The sequence below is a fragment of the Hippocampus bargibanti genome, linkage group LG12, assembly GCF_051943395.1.
Source record: "Hippocampus bargibanti isolate YZ-2025 linkage group LG12, ASM5194339v1, whole genome shotgun sequence".
In the NCBI taxonomy this organism is placed as follows: domain Eukaryota; kingdom Metazoa; phylum Chordata; class Actinopteri; order Syngnathiformes; family Syngnathidae; genus Hippocampus; species Hippocampus bargibanti.
Genome location: NC_142745.1, coordinates 1,229,888 through 1,249,547, shown reverse-complemented (window position 1 = coordinate 1,249,547; position 19,660 = coordinate 1,229,888). Strand labels below are relative to the sequence as shown.

Sequence of the window (19,660 nt, the reverse complement as noted above, 5' to 3'; positions counted from 1 at the left end):
AAATCTCAAAGTCCTCCAGACGTATGAACATTCTAATTCATTAAAGTTCCTTTTGTAATGCATATTTCTTTTGTTTTAGTCGTGACGTTGTCCCACTTTGGGCGGGAAACTCCCTGGCGAGTCATGACTCCCCATGACGTCACTCTATCATGAGACCCGTATGGAAAATGCGGAAGTAAACGGAAAAGAGCGACACTTAACGCGAGGCAGTTTCGGTTCTACTCGGCTCAGCTGAGCGGCCAGATTTTGTCACGAACGGGAAAACAAGTCAAGTAAAACCTTCACTTTATTTATTTGGTAACACAATCGTTTTGGGGTCCGCAAGCATGTCGCTGTTCGTAAAGTGGTTCGGCACCGGCGACAGGGGGAAAAGTGGCAAGGGGCCCACACCCGGGGAAGCTGTTCAGAAACTCAGAGAAACCGAAGAGATGTTGGCCAAAAAGCAGGAATTCCTCGAGAAGAAAATCCAGCAAGAAATTATGACGGCCAAGAAGCATGGGATGAAGAACCAGCGAGGTGAGGGGCCGCGCACCAAAAAAAATGGCTCGTGTTTGATTTCTTCGTTCATCACCTCGTTAGCACGCGAACTCACTGGATTTTTAAACCACCTTGACAGTCGGCGGAGAGCGAAGAAAACATGAGCAAAGTTCTCACGTTGCATTTTACTGAATATACTCGCGCTTTACGTGAATAAAAACTGGATACGAATTGGATGAAAAAATAATGATCATTGTGAGATACTCAAGTGAGACGATAATTGCAAATGTCTTCTTTTCAATCAACACAAAGATCAGTCGTTACGCAATCACTGAGGACTACAGAAAACGTTTTTTTGAGAGGTTGAAAGTTTGACAGTTTGGACAAGAAGTTTCACAAGCTCTCTAAACATTCACTTATTAAAATAATTATTGATGCGGGCTATAAATCGACATTATTTTATGACTCGATTAATCTCTTTTTGGTTGATTAATTTAAACTGTTTTTTAACACTTTTAAAGGACAACCGACGTCACTTTTTTGTTTTCGAACTGACATCAGAAAAATGTTTTATAGCATCTAAAATACCCAAAACACGCAGTATGATATTTTTAGTGGTATTATTGTTAGTAGTAGTATTATTATTGTTAGTGGTAGTAGGACTAGTAGTAGTAGTATTGTTAGTAATAATGGTATTATTGTTAGTAGTAGTTGTATTAGTAGTAGTATTGTGAATAGTAGTAGTATTAGTGTTAGTAGTAGTACTATTAGTAGTATTATTGTGAGTAGTAGTAGTAGTATTAGTCGTATCAGTGTTAGTAGCAGTAGTATTAATATTAGTGTTAGTAGTAGTATTAGTGTAGTAGTAGTCGTATTAGTGGTATTATTTTTAGTAGTATTAGTGTGATTATTATTATTATTATTATTATCCATCCATCCATAAAGCGCTCTGGAAAATGGATGGATGGATTAGTAGTCGTATTGTTAGCATAATAATAATTCATTCATTTCTAAACTTCCTTTGTAAACATCATCATCATAACTAAAGAATCAGCCTAATCTTGAATTGCATTTCATCCCGGCAGCGGCACTGCAGGCCCTGAAGAGGAAAAAACGCTACAGCAAGCAGCTGGAGCAGATCGACGGCACGCTGTCCACCATCGAGTTCCAACGCGAAGCGCTGGAGAACGCCAACACCAACACGGAAGTGCTGAAGAACATGGGCTTCGCCGCCAAGGCCATGAAGGCAGCACACAAAGAGCTGTGAGAGAACGTGCACACAAATAAAACCAAACAAAAATGTTTGATGGGCATGTACAAAAAATGTGGATTTATAATCTGTCCTCATTTTAAAATTCATATTTTGACAGTCGGTACATTTTTGCGAAGGGAAATAAAAACCATTTTTTGTGTTGTGCACGTTTTTGGACGGCAGGAACGTCGACAGCGTGGATGATCTGATGTCGGACATCATGGAGCAGCAGGAGCTGGCGCAGGAAATCACAGACGTCATTTCTAATCCCATCAGTTTCGGCGATCAAGTGGACGAGGTACGAGTGTTGCATCAGCTTTCTGCCGTGATGACGTTTTATTTTTTTACCCCCCACCCCACCCAACTTGACACACAACGACGTGTTTCCTCAGGATGAGCTCATGGCTGAGTTGGAGGAGCTGGAGCAGGAAGAGCTGGACAGGAATCTGCTTGACGTGGAAGGAACGCCGAACGTCAACCTGCCCAACGTCCCGGCCACATCGTTGCCCTCCAGACCAGGTGTTTGGCATGCTCATGTTCCACACTTGCCAAATTTCATGTTGCAGTGTTGAATTGGCCTCAAACAAAATTAAAGGACAACCGACGTCTCCGGACAAGTTGTGTCCATAATTTTGTAAAATGGCTTCAAATGACTTCTACTGAGCTTATTTCACAAAAACTCCACCGCATATAGCTGTACTTTACCTTTTAAGACTCGCGCTGAATATTCCGGAAGTCTTGTTTTTGAGTTGGTGACAAGTCCATACGTGACGTCACTGAAGGAACGCCCCTGACCGGAAAAAAAGGACACATTGTAGCAGTCCTTCCATCTCGTCAATGGATTTTGCTATACTTGTTTGGTCTGAAAACGTCATGTTGCACCAAAAAGAGCCAGAAGAGGGCGACCAAGCTCCATATAAGAAATTTATCAGCCTGTCGAACCGGGCTGATTCATTCCTCACAGGAGCTCGGTCGCCATTTTCTGCCTCTTTTTTTGGGTGATCCATTTCCCCCCAATGTTGCCTCAAAATGGCACGAAATAAATTCTTAAATGATTGCAAACTTTCCTCTTCAGAACGATTTGAATCATATTCATAAATGAATGTGTAACAAGAAAACATCTTCTCCGAATCTGAAGCCATTGTTTTGATTCTCAAGCAACGCAAGACGTCTTGGCGTGATGTCACGAACTGGGGGCGGGACTTTCTGAAAATGCCCAATTCGCACCTCAATTTTGTGGCAGTTTTGGGACCCTTGAAGTCATTTTTATTGGTGTTTTGCATTTGACTAAAAATATCATACTGCGTGTTTTGGGTATTTTAGATGCTATAAAACCTTTTTCTGATGTCAGTTAGGAAACAAAAAAGTGACATCGGTTGTCCTTTAAAAATACATATAACTACCGTAAATTCTGGACTATAGAGCTCATCTGATGATAAACCTCACCCAGTACCCCTTTTTTTGCAGGTCCCCTGAGACAAACTTGTGAGAACCTGTTCAGTGTTTTGAGCTTTGCGCTGTAATTTTTGCATTCCAGCCAGGAAGAAGGAGGAGGAAGACGACTTGGACATGGCCGACCTGCAGGCCTGGGCCACCAACTAAACTCACTCAAGCGGACCACCATACCTCCAACTCGACAACAACCATCGTGAAGTATGCACTCATACCGGCCTCCCACCGTGCATTCTTTTCAGGTGGAAACGATCAATGTGAACAACGAACTCATTTGTGTGCACAGCTGGTTCAAATCCAAAACCACAAAACGTCATATTTGTCCTCCTTTTGTTCGTTTTGAAAACAAAGCGAGAGACATTTAGGGGACAATAGAATGATACAGAAGCTCATGTCCCGTCCTGACTTGTTGGGAACTTTTATAATCTAGCGCTTCAAGTTATGCTGTTCAATAAACAGGACCAAGCAGCCACCCAAAAAAAAGAGGTTAGCATGTCAGTCTTCACCCTCCATAGGTAATGCAAGTGTTTGAAATAGCGTCGCCCGGGGCGTACAACTTCTTCAAGGAAAAAAAAGTTTTTTTTTTTTTTTTCCAAATCAAATGTTTGTTTTATTCAATAAAGCAAATGCTACAAGCAAACCACTACAAGCCACGTGGACTCCTCTTTCTAAGCGACTTTCAAAACTCTCAAGTACACTTTTCAGTCAGGATGTAATCCGAAACACGAAACAGGCGTCTGATTGGCTGCCGGTGCCGAGTATGCAAATTGCCAAACGAACGTTCGCTTGGCAATTTGCATACTCGGCACCGGCAGCCAATCAGAAGCCTGCTTCGGACTACACCCTGACTGAAAAGTGTACTTGAAAGTTTTGAAAGGTGCTTAGAAAGAGGAGTCCACGTAGCTCTGAGCAAACAACACAACGCAAACATTGCATTGTGCACCATGACGACAAACGACAACTGCAGCAAAATCTTCAGCAAGCGACATTTACCATAAATTAGGCAAGGGAACATTTGGGGTAGTTACTTCCTTAATTAAAAAAAAAATCCTTTATACTCACAACATTGTTGTTTTTTGGTGATTAGATGTCTTTTTGTGTTTCAAGTTGTGAAAAATGGGGCAGGCAACTTTTCAGAGTTGTCTGCCCGAGTGTCCACTAACTTTTTGTCATGAGTTTCAGACACTGGTAATGTATCCAAAAATGGACGTCAGCATGCAAGATGTGTCCCCAAATTACTGTTTACAAGAGTATGCGTGTTTGTTTGTTTTTTTTCATCAGTGACTGTGCGTTTAAAGGACAACCGACGTCACTTTTTTGTTTCCTAACTGACATCAGAAAAACGTTTGATAGCATCTAAAATACCCAAAACACGCAGGATGATATTTTTAGTCAAATGCAAAACACCAATCAAAATGACTTCAAGTGTCCAAAATCTGCAAAAAAAATGAACCCGCAAGTGGCCAGTTTCAGAAGGTCCCGCCCCCTTGTTCGTGGTGTCACTCCAAGACGTCTTGCCTTGCTGGAGAATCAAAACAATGGCTTCAGATTCAAAGAATATGCTTTCTTGTTACTCATCTAGTTATGAATATGAATCAAATAGTTCTGAAGAAGAAAGCATATATGTTTGCAATCGATTGAAGAATTTATTCCATGTCATTTTGAGGAAATGGGGGGGCGGGTGTAGCACCAAAAAAGAGGCAGAAAATGGCGACAGAGCTCCGTGTAAGTAATTAATCAGCCCGTTTGCACAGGCTGATTAATTCCTTCCATGGAGCTATGTCGCCCTCTTCTGCCTCTTTTTGGTCCTACATGACGTTTTCAGACCAAAGTACAGCAAAATGCTTTGAGGTGATGGAATGACTGCTACAATGTGGCCTTGTTTCAGTGAGGGGCGTTCCTTCAGTGACGTCACGTACAAACTCGTCACCAACTCATAAACGAGACTTCCGGAATATTCAGCGCGAGTCTTAAAACGTAGAATATAGCTATATGCGGTGGAATCTTATTAAAATACGCTCAGTAGAAGTCATTTGAAGCCATTTTACAAATTATTGACACAACTTGTTCGGAGACGTCGGTTGTCCTTTACATGTGTAGCCCGCATCGTGATTCGCAGCAAACGTGTCTCAATCAATGATCAATCCAAAGTGAAACATTGTCTACTTTCCAATTGCCATAAACAAGTTCAAGGTCCAATTGCATTATATGGAACCCATTCACTAAAATAGTTGAAACGTTGAAAATGTTTTTGTTTACAATGAAAAAATATTTGATCAAATTTGTGTTGTATGAGTTCAATAATCACATTGCAAGACAGTGCATGGAGTCACACCTCAAATCAAAGCTCGTATTTAGAGCTTGCCTGATCTCTGATTATCCTCTCAATGTTCCCTTATTTAAAACAGTCGTGATGCCTGAAAAAAAAACATTTGATTGGTTGAATCACATGAACAATTTAAAGGACAACCGACATCACTTTTTTGTTTCCTAACTGACATCAGAAAAACGTTTTATAGCATCTAAAATACCCAAAACATGTATATTTTTATTCAAATTCAAAACACCAATAAAAATGACTAAAAGTGTCCAAAATCTGCAAAAAAAAAAAAGAACCCGGAAATGGCCAGTTTCAGAAGGTCCCGCCCCCTTCTTCGTGGTGTCACCCCAAGACGTCTTGCCTTGCTCGAGAAACAAAACAATGGCTTCAGATTCAAAGAAGATGCTTTCTTGTTACTCATCCAGTTATGAATGATTGAAATAGTTCTGAAGAAGAAAGCATACATGTTTGCAATCGATTAAAGAATTTATTCTGTGTTATTTTGAGGCATCAGGGGTGTTTTTTTTCGGTCAGGGGCATTCCTTCAGTGATGTCACGTCAGGACACCTCACCAACTCCAAAACAAGACTTCCGGAATATTCAGCGCGAGTCTTAAAACGTAAAATATAGCTATACGCAGTGGAATCTTTGTAAAATACGCTCAGTTGAAGTCATTTGAAGCCATTTTACAAATTATGGACACAACTTGTCCGGAGACGTTGGTTGTCCTTTAAATAGTTCATTTTATAATGTGAAGAGCAATATTTGTTTTGTTATCAAATTTGACGTTGAACAGGCCAAACATGCAATTGCAGAAAAGGGCATTGAGTGGAAATTAAATTGAAGATTTTGATGATCCTAAACTTTCCCAGCAGTGATCATCTTCTCATGAAATAATAATACCCCCTAAAGAATGTTTTATTTATTTTTGTGACACAGCGGCAAGCTTGAAAGATATGAGTTGAAGAGCAGCTGTTAACGGCGTGATTGCTGACCACAGTTGTGTCCTTAAAAAGATTTATAAGGTGGGTTTATGACATTATTTTGCCCCATAATGACAGAAGACTCCGAATCTGGTTCAGGAGAGTTTGAAGGAAAGCCTCAAAAGATTTATGACCCACCCATCTCTAAATATGATTGAAGCAGCATAATCTAACCTGTTTTTGTCCAAGTCGGTGGGCGGCCATTTTCTCACTTGAAAGAAAATAACATCATCCGCCATAAATGTCGTTGAAAAACGTCGTCTAATGGTCTTAAAAAGGGATTAAGTGAGCACAAATTGTTTTATCACACCCGTGCTAGTTGTCTCATCCACAAGCAACACCTGAACGCATCATCCCCGGGAGCGACTTTGCCCCACCTACCTGGTCAAGTACGTCACATTTATTTTGGGGCGATGTGCGCCTTTAGCCAATGGGAAACCACAATTCGCTCTCTAAGTAACGCCCCCGTGGTTGCCAATACCTCGGAAGCGTTCGCGTGCATAAAACCCACGGCGACGTGATCGGGTCCCTCCTCTCCGTGCCTTCTCATCGGCCAGGCTGCTGCCACTTCCTCCAACTGAGCTTGACCAACGCAAACTTGCAACCATGTCTGAGAAACTTCCCTACAAAGTTGGTCAGTCCCGAATTTAGTTTGTTTCGCCGCCCTTTTTAAGTCGACATTTTCGCGTGCGGCAATGTGTGTTTTATGAATAGTTAGCTCGCTAGCATGAGCAAGTGGTACAATAACTCGGAGAGCCGAAAAACTTTGTATGCTATAAAATCACACTTGTATCGACCTCATTTCTTTACACGCTAACATAAACGGTGCGTCTGTTGAATTGTAAAACGTTTTTGTATTTATGTCGTGTTGGAGTAATATTTTGTTGTCATTTTTCGGGGAACAGCTGCTTGTTCCATTTTGCAGCGTGTGAACGATTTTGAAACAAGTCCTGACGTCGAAGCGAACAGTAGCGTTGATGTCCGGGTGTTGTAGTTTTTGAACGAGGCTGCGAGCAACCGGTAGTTTACACGCGAACTTCATCTCCCATGATGCAACACGCCACGCTCCCTCCCGGCGTGATTGACGGCGACAGACTGTCGTAACGCCACTCGTGCTTTCCCCAAAATCAAATAAAAATTAAAATAATCGGAAATATATTGTCTTCATTTTCTACACAGGATATTAACAAGTATACATTTACATTATATTAAAGTTGGTAATAATGGAAACCGATTTAAAGCTTTAAAGTCAAAATCAATAAATGGAAAATATTCAGCTTATAAATATGTAGGATATTAATTCATGTGTCTTTTCTACTTTTTCTACGTTCTCTGGCTGGAAGTACATCGGGTTTTTAATATTTATATTGTACTTTTTTTACATTTTGTACAGCAACTTCAAAATTCATTCAGCTTTTTATTTCATTGGTTTAAACAAGTACTTTCTGCAAATATTTCATGAGTTTTTGTTTTCTACGTTATTGACAACTGTCATGAAATAAATACTACGTATAAGTCCACTGCCGCCATTTGATCTGAGGTTGTGTTTAAATTGACTCTTTCAAATGCAAATTACAATAAATGAATACACATTTATGAATTGGCGCCAAAAATGTCGCCGCCTTCTTTGTAAATGCATCTGAACATTTTGCACTTTCTGCCTGGCAATATCTTATATTGGGACTGCATACAAAAATCTGTCAAATATGCCAAGTTAGGTGAAAATGTGCATTGCTCAACAACATGCAGTCAGATAAGAGCAAAGGGTCAAAGTCAACACTTCCGTCAAGACAACTTTGGTCCATGCGTCCAGCAGCCCTTCTCGTGATTTATTTACTGCCTGTCAATCTGTCACTTATGTTTTCCAGACCTTGAAAAATTTTTCCATTTCCTTACTGGTTGCAGAGCAGCATGATTTATCAACAATATTTCGCTTGTTGGGAATCGATTCATCTTTTGGAGACCTTCTTTGTCTTGAAATTGTCTCGTCGTCTGAATTTCAGCCTCTGCACTATTTCGTTAAATAATTTGGGTGGGGAAATGAGCATTTTTTTAAAGGACAACCGACACCAATTTTTTTGTTTCCTAACTGGCATCAGAAAAACGTTTTAGAGCATCTAAAATAGCCAAAACACGCAGGCTGATATTTTTAGTCAAATTCAAAACACCAATAAAAATCACTTCAAGTGTCCCAAAACTGCCACAAAATGAGCTTGAAAACTGTTGAGATTCAGAAAGTCCCGCCCCCTTGTTCGTGACATCACGCCAGGATACTCCTTCACAAACTGCCTTGCTCCAGAATCAAAACAATGGCTTTAGAGAGTTCGGATTCGGAGAAGATGCTTTCTTGTTATGAATATGATTCAAATAGTTCTGAAGAGGAAAGCATAAATGTTTGCAATCGATGAAAGAAGTCCTTCCGTATCAATTCGAGCTGTCTCAACTCCAATGTAGCGTCCCAGAAAATGCATAAGATGGCTCTATTGGAAATGGGCTGATTTGTTCGCTGGATGAGTAACAAGAAAGCATCATGGAACAAGGGGGCGGGATCTTCTGAAAGTTGCCATTTCCGGGGTCATTTTGACGCAGTTTTGGGACACTGACTTGCGCCCTGTTCCACAGCTGACATCAGCCTGGCCGAGTGGGGGCGCAAGGCCATCGACATCGCCGAGAACGAGATGCCGGGCCTGATGAAGATGAGGGAGCTGTACAGCTCCTCCAAGCCTCTGAAGGGCGCCCGCATCGCCGGATGCCTTCACATGACGCTTCAGACGGCCGTGCTCATCGAGACGCTCACCGCTCTCGGAGCCGAGGTCTCTCATTCCATTCCTCTTCTACGTCTGAGCCTTTGGAATCTGCATGTCCGCGCTCGCCATTTGCATACACGTTTTGCCCCTTGAGGCATTGCGTGAAAATGAATATACACCAGTGTCTGAAATAACGTCTGCCCGGACGCCCGCGGCATGCAACTTTTACGTCGGGTGTACAATTTCGCTCCGTTTGTCAATTTGCATACTCGGCACGGCAGCCAATCAGAAGCCTGCTCCGTGCTTCCGCGCTTTCCTGTTCGTTATAAGGTCGCGCATTTGCATCTCATTTTCCAAAGTAGATGCACAGAACCGAAGCCCCAGAAGAAAGATTCAAAAGAAGCTAGCAACATTTATCACGCTACAAAACGTAAACGTACATTATCCCGTGACTAGAAAGTGTCCTTGAGAGTTTTGAAAGGCGCTTAGAAATTCATTGTATGATTTTTAATAAAGCATGGTGGACAGAGGAGTTCACGTGGCTTGTTGCAGACGACGCAACGCAAACATTGCATTGTGCAACATGCCGAACAGTTTATGGACAAACGACAACTGCAGCAAAATCATCAGCAAGGGATATTTACCATAAATTAAGCAAGGAAGCATTTGTGGTAGGTACATCATTAAGAAAAAAAATCTTTAATACTTTGCAACAATGTTTTTTTGTTTTTGCGATTAGTCGTCTAATTGTGTTTCAAGTTGTGAAAAATGGGGCAGGCAACTTTTCAGAGTTGTCTGCCCTGGTGTCCGCTAACTTTTTCTTATGACTTTCAGACACTGCATACACATCACTTTTTTTTTTTTTTTTCTCCATCTGACATGACTTGATTCTCGTCCTAAGTTTTTTTTTTTTTTTTTACCTGCAGGTTCAGTGGTCCAGTTGTAACATCTTCTCCACTCAGGACCACGCCGCGTCCGCCATCGCCAAAACCGGCGTCCCTGGTAACCTCCCTCTCACCCTGCCTAAAAATATATACATACAGTGGGGCCTTGGCTTACGAACTTCCCAGACAGTGTGTAAGGCGAAAAGTGTGTATCCTAAAACATAATTTCCCATAGGAAACCATTAAAATGACAATAATCCGTCCATAAAATATAATTTTCAACTAAATAAGCCTTAAAACTACACACAATATACCTTATTCTATGTATAATAAATGTGCTAATGTATTGTAATGAAAAAAATACACTGCAATGTATAATAAAGTGTCCCGAAAAGGTTTAATTTTCATAAACTTAACGTTCGTAAATCGAGGCCCCACTATATATATATATATATATAAAACGATAAGTATCAATGTCTACGTTGATACTTTTGACCCATTTTTCTACGTGGCTCCCACGCAGTGTACGCGTGGAAGGGCGAGACGGACGAGGAGTACATGTGGTGCATCGAGCAGACCATCTACTTCAAAGGCGGACAACCTCTCAACATGATCCTGGATGACGGCGGAGACCTCACCAACCTGGTCCACACCAAGTACCCCAAGCTGCTCCAAGGTAAGTTTGGGAAAATATTTGCGCCGCGAGAGTGCCTGCCGTGTTTTGTTTTTCTACTTCTTTCTTTCCTTTCTTCTGCCTTTCATAACTTTGCTATCCGGTTTCAATTTTTTTGCAGTTTGAGCACACTTCCAGTCATTTTGATTGGTGTTTTTCATTTGACTAAAAATATCATACTGCGTGTTTGGGTATTTTAGATGCTATCAAACGTTCTTCTGATGTCAGTTAGGAAAGCCAAAAATGGTGTCGGTTGTCCTTTAAGCGTCACTGCTTCCACCAGGCATCCGCGGCCTTTCCGAGGAGACCACCACCGGCGTCCACAACCTGTACAAGATGATGAAGAAGGGAGAGCTCAAGGTGCCCGCCATCAATGTCAATGACTCTGTCACCAAGGTAATAAACACCACAGCGTGTCTCTTAAAACGTTTGAATTTGCGCCTAAATTGTCTCTTAGCTCTGCGCCGTGTGCCTTTCTTGATTTTCAGAGCAAATTTGACAACTTGTACGGCTGCCGCGAGAGTCTGATCGACGGCATCAAGCGCGCCACCGACGTGATGATCGCCGGCAAGGTGGCGGTCGTGGCGGGCTACGGCGACGTGGGCAAAGGCTGCGTTCAGGCGCTGCGCGCCTTCGGTGCCCGCGTCATCGTCACGGAGATCGACCCCATCAACGCCTTGCAGGCGGCCATGGAGGGTGAGCGCTTACAGATCAAAATAAATCGTACAATCAATGTTTTTTTTTTTTTTTTCCACTTCTATTTCAGTCGTTTTTTTTTTAACTCATTCACTGCCATTCCCGAATTTATTTGGGAATTGAAAAGCATGACGAGGAGCGCCATTCCCAAATTTGTTCAGGTTTTGGTTTTTCTTACAAAGGATTTTGCCGAGAAAAGCGCTGGTCAGACCTCTGGCAATGTCTTTCCCTTCCACAAGGGGGCATCATTTGCCTGTTTTCCATGTAAGCGCGTTGTTACAGCTTCAACTGTTGTTAAAGTACTATATAAATCAATATGTATGTATTGTATTTTGTACAGCCGCCCCCATTTCAAGGTCATATAACTCCAGACCCATATAACATAGGAATTAACTCTTCTTCGGATGAACGAAGAGAGTCTCAGTTTTCTAACGCTATATTGAATAGTCCTAAAACTCAATATTCTATGGGTCCTGCAATTTGAGTGAAAATGACAAAAACCCTGGCACTGGAGTGGACACAAATTTGCACATTGTCTGGTAGTGAATGAGTGAACGCTGGCGCGAATGCCTGCCGCTGCTCACCCACACAAAAAAAATTTACGTGACTGTAAAGTGACCTTGAGAGTTTTGAAAGGCGCTTAGAAATGAAATGTAGTATTATTATTATTATATTATTGGATTGGATTTGCCTTTATTAGTCTCGCAGTGGAGAAATTTACATTTTACAGCAGCAAAGTGATGAAAGGAATTAAAGTTGAAAAACAAAATACATGAGCTATTATTATTATTAATATTGTTATTGTTGTTAGTATTAATATTATTCTTGTTATTAGTATTAATATTATTGTTATTAGTAGTAGTATTCGTAGTAGTATTACTATTATTATTTTTATTAAAATCTTTTTCTCTGAATTGAAATTATAAGTCACAATGTTGAAAATAAATGATGTTTTCTTTGGACACCCTTGTAGCTGATATCGCAAAAGTTTTTGTTTTGATCCGAGGTTGTGCACACGTTGTACGTTGCAGGCTATGAGGTGACCACCATGGACGAAGCCTGCCAAGAAGGAAACATCTTTGTCACCACAACTGGCTGTGAGGGCATCATCCAGGCGCAGTAGGTGGTGCCGCAATCGGCTTTTATTTGTACTTATTTATTGTCTTTATTTTTGTATCAATGTTATGAAGAAAAAAAATGGGGAACGCGTCCACTCCCATACGCACATGAGTGCTACAAACTCAGTCCAGCCGGTGCAACGTGGTGACGCATCCTGAGCATCCGCAACATCAATTGTGATCGTTTTTCGACAGTCATTTTGAGACCATGAAGGATGACGCCATAGTGTGCAACATCGGACATTTTGACTGCGAGATCGACATGAGCTGGCTTAATGCGAACGCCGTGGAGAAGATCAACATCAAGCCGCAGGTAAAACAAAAAGAATAATGCACTTTGATTCTTTAGCATCTGTAAAGAATTCATCATGGGGGGGAAATAAGCTCCGAGTGTGTATCTAAAATGTTTTTATATTGCCCCCGGTGGCCAAGGTGCATAATGACTTTTAAAGGACACCCCGAATAAAACGCGATGGCGAATCGTTGTGTCGCAGCCAATTGCGCTAACACGCATAAAGGAGGTGTAAATAGACACAAATTCCCAGCGGAAAAATCAGGCCATTTCCAACGTAGCTTGTGCGCCATCTTGTGCTATTTCTGGGCGCTACACTGACGCCTCGAATGGATACGGAAGGACTTCTTGAATCGATTGCAAACATGTATGCTTTCCTCTTCAGAACTATTTGAATCATATTCATAACTGGATGAGTAACAAGAAAGGATCTTCTCTGAATCTAAACTCTCTGAAGTCATTGTTTTGATTCTGGAGCAAGGCAGTTTGTGACTGAGTTTCCTGACCTGATGTCACGAACAAGGGGGCGGGGCTTTTTGAATCTGTCCAGTTCCGAGCTCATTTTGTGGCAGTTTTGGGACACTTTGAGTCATCATCATCATACATTTTATTTCTAAGCCATTTGTTTGTTGACATTTGACGTTTTGAATGCATCTAATGTGCTTCTTTTTGTGCCGGCCACTGCAGGTTGACCGCTACCGAATGAAGAGCGGGCGCCACATCATCGTGCTGGCCGAGGGCAGGCTGGTGAATTTGGGCTGCGCTATGGGACACCCCTCCTTTGTCATGAGCAACTCTTTCACCAATCAGGTGCCTTACCACGCTGTCAAATGAGGCTCATTTAATAACCATAAATAAGAATAACAACCTTCACTTGAAGCGCCTTTCAAAGCTCTCAAGGACACTTTACAGTCACAGACAAGCATAGGTACTATCATAAATAAAATACGATCACAAATAGAACACAATAAATAAAATACAATGATAAATAGAAACTAGAAAAAGTGCTACGCAGAAAATGCGATTTGAAATGTGTGGCTTTTGAAATGGCATTTGAAGGTGGGAAGAAGAGAATCCATGTGACCAATGTTGGGAGGAAGTGAGTTCCAGAGTTTGGGGGCAGAGCAGCTGGAAGCCCTGTCCCTTATCATGCTGAGACGGGCGGGGGAGGGGGCACACAAAGATAGATTGGATTTGCCTTTATTAGTCTCACAGTGGAGAAATTTACATTTCACAGCAGCAAAGTGAGGAAAGGAAGAGGAGCTGAGAGAATATATATATATAGTATAACTAGAATAGTAAAAAGAGTTTTTTAAATGTGACAAATGGGAAAATAATAAGACTTTTCATTTTTAAGCGCCTTTCAAAACTCGCAAGGACACTTTACAGTCACAGGATATTTTTTTTCTGCGGGTGAGCAGCGGCAGCCACACGCACCAGCGTTCACTCAACCCGGAAGTAACATAAAGTAAAGTAAAAACAAAACCTTAATAGATGAAAATGAGCTGTATGTATTCTTACATTGCTAATATTTGTGTTTCAGGTTCTGGCTCAGATCGAACTGTGGACTAACACTGACAAATATCCAGTGGGCGTCTACTTCCTCCCCAAAAAGGTCCGATTGCATTTCATACTATGCAATGTTCTCGAGTCACGTTGTTTGGAAAAGTAACAAACTGCAAATTTAGTCTGTTATTTTTTTATTTTGGAATGGTGTACAGTCATACCTCGGTTTACAAAGCCCTTGCCTTACGAACTTTTCGGTTTACGAACGGTCTCCTAAAAAGAAAATGGCAGCCGAAAATTCCCATCAATCAGGCTCCACAAATAACCCGCACTAGCAATCTGTACACTTGATGCAAAAAGCTATCAAGCCAGCTAAACAGAACACAATTGATGAGGAACAAGGTAAAATGATGGCAGAGAAAGCACCTACAAGGGATCATTCCTCAAGATGGTGAAAGAAGAAGGCTACGTTCCTCATCAAGTCTTTAATGCTGATGAAACCGGCCACTCCATTCCATCAAGCCATCAACGACCATCACAAAGGTCAATAAAATGACTTTATTAAACAGTACAGTTGATTTCTTTTATTATAATACCATAGCACATTTATTATACATAAAATAAGGTATACTATGTGTAGTTTTAAGGCTTAGGAAAGTAGAAAATGATGTTTTATAGGGACCTGGGAACGGATTATTCTCATTTTAACGGTTTCCTATGGGAAATTAATTTTTGGGATACACACTTTTTGCCTTACACACTCTGTCTGAGAACCAATTAAGTTCGTAAGCCAAGGAATCACTGTATCTGTCTCCCCGCCTCTCATTTTTTTTTTTAGATTTTGATGTTTATTTATGTGTTGTCATTTTGTCTTTGATTTGAAAGGTAATGTGTATTTTCTGGTTTGTGTCTGCTGACAGCTGGACGAGCAGGTGGCGGCATCCCACCTGGACAAGTTGGGCGTGAAACTGACCAAGCTGACTGACAAACAGGCCAATTATTTGGGCCTCCCAAAAGAAGGACCCTTCAAGCCCGACCACTACCGCTACTGATCCCCGCGTACAAGTCGGCCATCGCTTTTAACTCCTCTGCTGTGGTTTGCGCTCCCTAATGGAATCTAATGAACCCTTCCCCCCGCCCCCTATGGACCATTAGCATTTTTAGCTAGCTCAGCACTTGCTGTGGCCTTTTTCCACTTAGCACTTAGCGTTCACTAAAACCAACACTTGAGGATGGATGAGCGGATTCCTGCCGAGGCTTTAATCATCGACTGTAATGAATTTTATTTGCCTAGAGAACGGCCCCTCCTTGCGATGTCGCTGATGATTATCAACAATAAACAAGGGGACTGACTTTTGTATTCACCACCGAGGTTGACTGCACATTAGATTTGCCTTAAAAGACAACCAACGTCACTTTTTTGTTTCCTATCTGACATCAGAAAAACGTTTTATAGCATCTAAAATACCCAAAACACGCAGTATGATATTTTAGTCAAATGCAAAACACTAATAAAAATGACTTCAAGTGTCCAAAATCTGCAAAAAAAATTGAGCTGCGAATTGGGCATTTTCAGAAAGTCCCGCCCCCAGTTTGTGACGTCACGCTAAGACGTCTTGTTTGCAATTGATTAAAGAATTTATTCCGTGCCATTTTGAGGCAACATTGGATGAAAATGTATCACCCAAAAAGAGGCAGAAAATGGCTTCCAAGCTCCTGTGATGAATTAATCAGCCTGTTTCCACAGGCTGATAAATTCCTTACACTGAGCTTTGTCACCCTCTTCTGCCTCTTTTTGGTGCAGCACCAGGTTTTCAGACCAAACAAGTACAGCAAAATACATTGACGTGATGGAAGGACTGCTACAATGTGTCTTTTTTTTCGGTCATGGGCGTTCCTTCAGTGACGTAACGTGAGGACTCGTCACCGCAACTCAAAAACAAGACTTGCGGAATATTCAGCGCGAGTCTTGAAAGGTCAAATCTAGCTATATGCGGTGGAATCTTTGTAAAATACACTCAGTAGAAGTCATTTGAGGCCATTTTACAAATTATGGACACAACTTGTCCGGAGACGTCGGTTATCCTTTAAAAGATGGCAGAGAATCTTCCGTTTAAAGTCCGCCCCCGGATGACGTCACGCTATATGTCCAGCAGGTGGCAGTGTGCGCTATGAAATGTCAATTGGGCCTTCATAAAACCAAGAACACATCAATTTAAAATACGTATTACCCAATAAAAAAGTTGTTAAGTTCCTCTGCGATTTATTTTGTAAAAATAAATCAAAATGTACTAATTTCCGCGTTTTTTATGTATTCCGATCATGGAGTCAAAACATTTTTACTGTATTGGAAAAAAATCTAAAATTATATTTGGAATTTTTATTTGATAATATAACATAATACATTACAGAGGTGGCCCGGGAGTTGAGTGGTTAGCCCGGCGACTTTACAGGGATATGAGTTCGATCCCACTCCGGCCTCCCTGTGTGGACTTTGCATGTTTCCTCCCACATTCCAACAACATGCATGACAGGCAGATTCAAAGAACACTTCAAATTGTCCCGAGGTGTGAGTGCGAGACTGACAGCCGCATGTCTTTATGTGCCCTGTGATTGGCTGGCAACCAATTCAGGGTGTCCCCAGCCTCGTGCCCGAAGACAGCTGAGATAGGTTCCAGCACCCCCGCCACCCTCATGAGGAAAAAACGGTATGGATGGATTTTTTTTGTAATTGAAAAGCTCAAAATATATATGTAGGTATCAATTTTTTTTTTGCTTGATTGAAAAGTCAACCAAACGTCAGGGATGAGTTTCACTCAAGTTTTTAATCTCAAAAATAAAATTAAATCTCACTGTGTGCGACTCCACTTCAATGAGAACTCCGAATCTGTTCTTGTTGGTGAACTCGTGCTATATTGAGAACAATGGATGAGCAATCCATAGAAATGTATTGAACCAGCTTTCAAGAGTGGCCAGCAGTTAGCTTCTTGTCAAAATGTCCCCTCCCTTTGGAGTGAGCGGGCTGTCGTCCTGCTTGCGGCTGCCTCTGAACGCAACGCGGCCAACATGGTGACATGACAGGACTTGGCAGGCACAAGATGCCCCGAAATCAAGGACGAGCTGATCAGAAGGAGTCTTGTTTTTTCCCCGCATTAAAGGACAACCGACACCATTTTTTTGTTTCCTAACTGACATCAGAAAAACGTTTTAGAGCATCTCAAATAGCCAAAACACGCAGGCTGATATTTTTAGTCAAATGTAAAATACCAATAAAAATGACTTAGTGTCTAAAAAGTACTTCAATTTGAAACCGGAAGTGTCCAGTTACAGAAGGTCCCGCCCCCTTGTTCGGGTGTCACGCGAAGACGTCTTGCCTTGCTCAAGAATCAAAACAATGGCTTCAGATTCAGAGAAGATGCTTTCTTGTTACTCATCCAGTTATGAATAGGATTCAAATAGTTCTGAAGAGGAAAGCATACATGTTAGCAATGGATTCAAGAACTGTCATTTTGAGGTATCTGGGGGGGGGGGGGTGTAGCACCCAAAAAAGGCAGAAGATTGCGACAAAGTCCATGGAAACGGGCTAATTATTTCCTTTGAATTTTTGTCAGCGAATATCAAATAGATGCTTGGTGCAACACACAAGGATTCACCATTGCGTTCTTTATGTGTTTTCCATCTAATTTTGCCATCAACACGAAGTTTTCAGACCAAACAAAATACAGCAAAATGCATTGACGTGATACACTGTGTCCTTTCTCCGTCAGGGGCGTTCCTTCTGTGACGTCACGTCAGGAATCGTCACCAACTCAAAAACAAGACTTCCTGAATATTCAGCGCGAGTCCTAAAAGGTAAAATATAGCTATATGCGGTGGAAGCTTTGTATAAATACGCTCAGTAGAAGTCATTTGAAGTCATTTTACAAATTATGGACACAACTTGTCCGGAGGCGTCGGTTGTCCTTTAAGTTTCATTTTCACTGAGAAGACGGCAAGAATGGACTGTTTAGCCCGCCTTGATATGAAAGAATAATGTTAGTGCGGCCCGCATGATTGAAATGAATGAAACTTGTGTGTGGAGCTGAACAAGTAGGCAAGAGAAGTTATGTTTAGGACAGTTCATGTTCAATATTTTCTTTGTGTTAAGAAAGTTAAAGGTTAAAGAACTGTGAATACAGACATTTAAAAATTTATTAAAATAATTAGTTTTCCTGTGTTTTTTTTTCTCAGTCGTCTGTATCTGCCTTATAATAATTATAATTATTTTATTTATTTATTACTGGTTAATTTATTTTGTATTAATTTTTCCATTTATTCATTTATTAAATTTTTGTGTGCGTTAAAAAGAAAGATTTTGAGAACATTGGAATGTTTTATCTGTGCTTTTCTTGTGGAAATCCTGATGCGGCCCAGCCTCACCCAGACTCAATTCAGTTTGAGACCCCTGTTCTAGATGTTTAAGATGTTGCCGGCATGGGGCATCCATTTCAGTCGGGTCACCGCCCCCCCAACCCCCCGTTTTGGGTCCTTTCTCAACATTTCTTTCTTCTTTTCCCAATTGGGGTTTTATTTTTCCCTTGCCTGGCTCGGGGGGTTTGGATTGAGGATGTCGCCGACCTCTGTCAACGAGGCGCTTGTGAAGTCTTTTGAAATGTACGTGACTAAGAGCCAAACAAAGACACTTCATTTGTTTTGTCTCTTTATTTTGTTTTTCATCTTGGAAAAATTAAATGTAAAATATGGTATTGATTTCATGTGTTGTCTTTGTCTCCACGTGATGCAAAATATCTCGCTTTTTTGTTTTATCTACATTTCAAATATTTAATGGTTTGTTTTGAAAATTAGTTTTTTTAAAATGTCAGATAAAATGGAGAGACTTAACATTGAATCTTTGTAGCTACGTCACAAAAGTGCGACCGAGTCGTCCCTTTTTTTTACATTTAAGCAAACGGCATTTTTTTAATAAACCTTCAGTCCAAAACGACATTATTTAATTGACATATTAACAATTCATTTTGTCAATACCACCACCACAAAAAATGGGTGGAATGTAATTGACTTCAAGCGCATAAAAACGTTCGTGAATCACACGAACAGGTGAAAAAAAAATAATCATTTTGGAGAGTGAATCTGTGCTTTACAGTTTGTGGTTAAAGACCCCGGCAGCTAAAAAAATATTAGTGCTTGTTGCTTCACCGGGCGATTTTTTTCCCATCAAAACATTTTTGACTTTATCTTTAGAAGCGAAGTCAGTGATAAT

The 19,660-nt window shown here is 41.0% G+C and overlaps 2 protein-coding genes across 2 annotated transcripts; both read left to right on the top strand.

Moving 5' to 3' along the window:
* Window positions 1-165: 165 nt before the first annotated feature.
* chmp4ba (charged multivesicular body protein 4Ba) lies at window positions 166-3,824 on the top strand. Its single transcript, XM_089009653.1, has 5 exons — window positions 166-516; window positions 1,563-1,740; window positions 1,913-2,027; window positions 2,122-2,248; window positions 3,267-3,824. The coding sequence occupies exons 1-5, from the start codon at window positions 327-329 to the stop codon at window positions 3,329-3,331; spliced, it is 675 nt and encodes a 224-aa protein (XP_088865779.1). The 5' UTR covers window positions 166-326; the 3' UTR covers window positions 3,332-3,824.
* Window positions 3,825-6,962: 3,138 nt separating this feature from the next.
* ahcy (adenosylhomocysteinase) lies at window positions 6,963-15,753 on the top strand. The gene is made up of 11 exons (XM_089009651.1): window positions 6,963-7,118; window positions 9,107-9,297; window positions 10,158-10,233; window positions 10,639-10,791; window positions 11,072-11,184; window positions 11,277-11,484; window positions 12,516-12,603; window positions 12,798-12,915; window positions 13,582-13,704; window positions 14,438-14,509; window positions 15,321-15,753. Exons 1-11 carry the CDS (start codon window positions 7,091-7,093, stop codon window positions 15,450-15,452), a joined length of 1,302 nt encoding a protein of 433 aa, XP_088865777.1. The 5' UTR covers window positions 6,963-7,090; the 3' UTR covers window positions 15,453-15,753.
* The last annotated feature ends 3,907 nt before the right edge of the window (window positions 15,754-19,660 follow it).

Bases quoted from the DNA above. Each gene is read 5' to 3' on its own strand.
- chmp4ba (XM_089009653.1), top strand. From the start codon at position 327: ATGTCGCTGTTCGTAAAGTGGTTCGGCACCGGCGACAGGGGGAAAAGT. The intron at 517-1,562 runs GTGAGGGGCCGC...TCATCCCGGCAG, and splicing joins TGGGATGAAGAACCAGCGAG to CGGCACTGCAGGCCCTGAAG. The intron at 2,249-3,266 runs GTGTTTGGCATG...TTTGCATTCCAG, and splicing joins ATCGTTGCCCTCCAGACCAG to CCAGGAAGAAGGAGGAGGAA.
- ahcy (XM_089009651.1), top strand. From the start codon at position 7,091: ATGTCTGAGAAACTTCCCTACAAAGTTG. The intron at 10,792-11,071 runs GTAAGTTTGGGA...TGCTTCCACCAG, and splicing joins GTACCCCAAGCTGCTCCAAG to GCATCCGCGGCCTTTCCGAG. The intron at 14,510-15,320 runs GTCCGATTGCAT...GTCTGCTGACAG, and splicing joins TCTACTTCCTCCCCAAAAAG to CTGGACGAGCAGGTGGCGGC.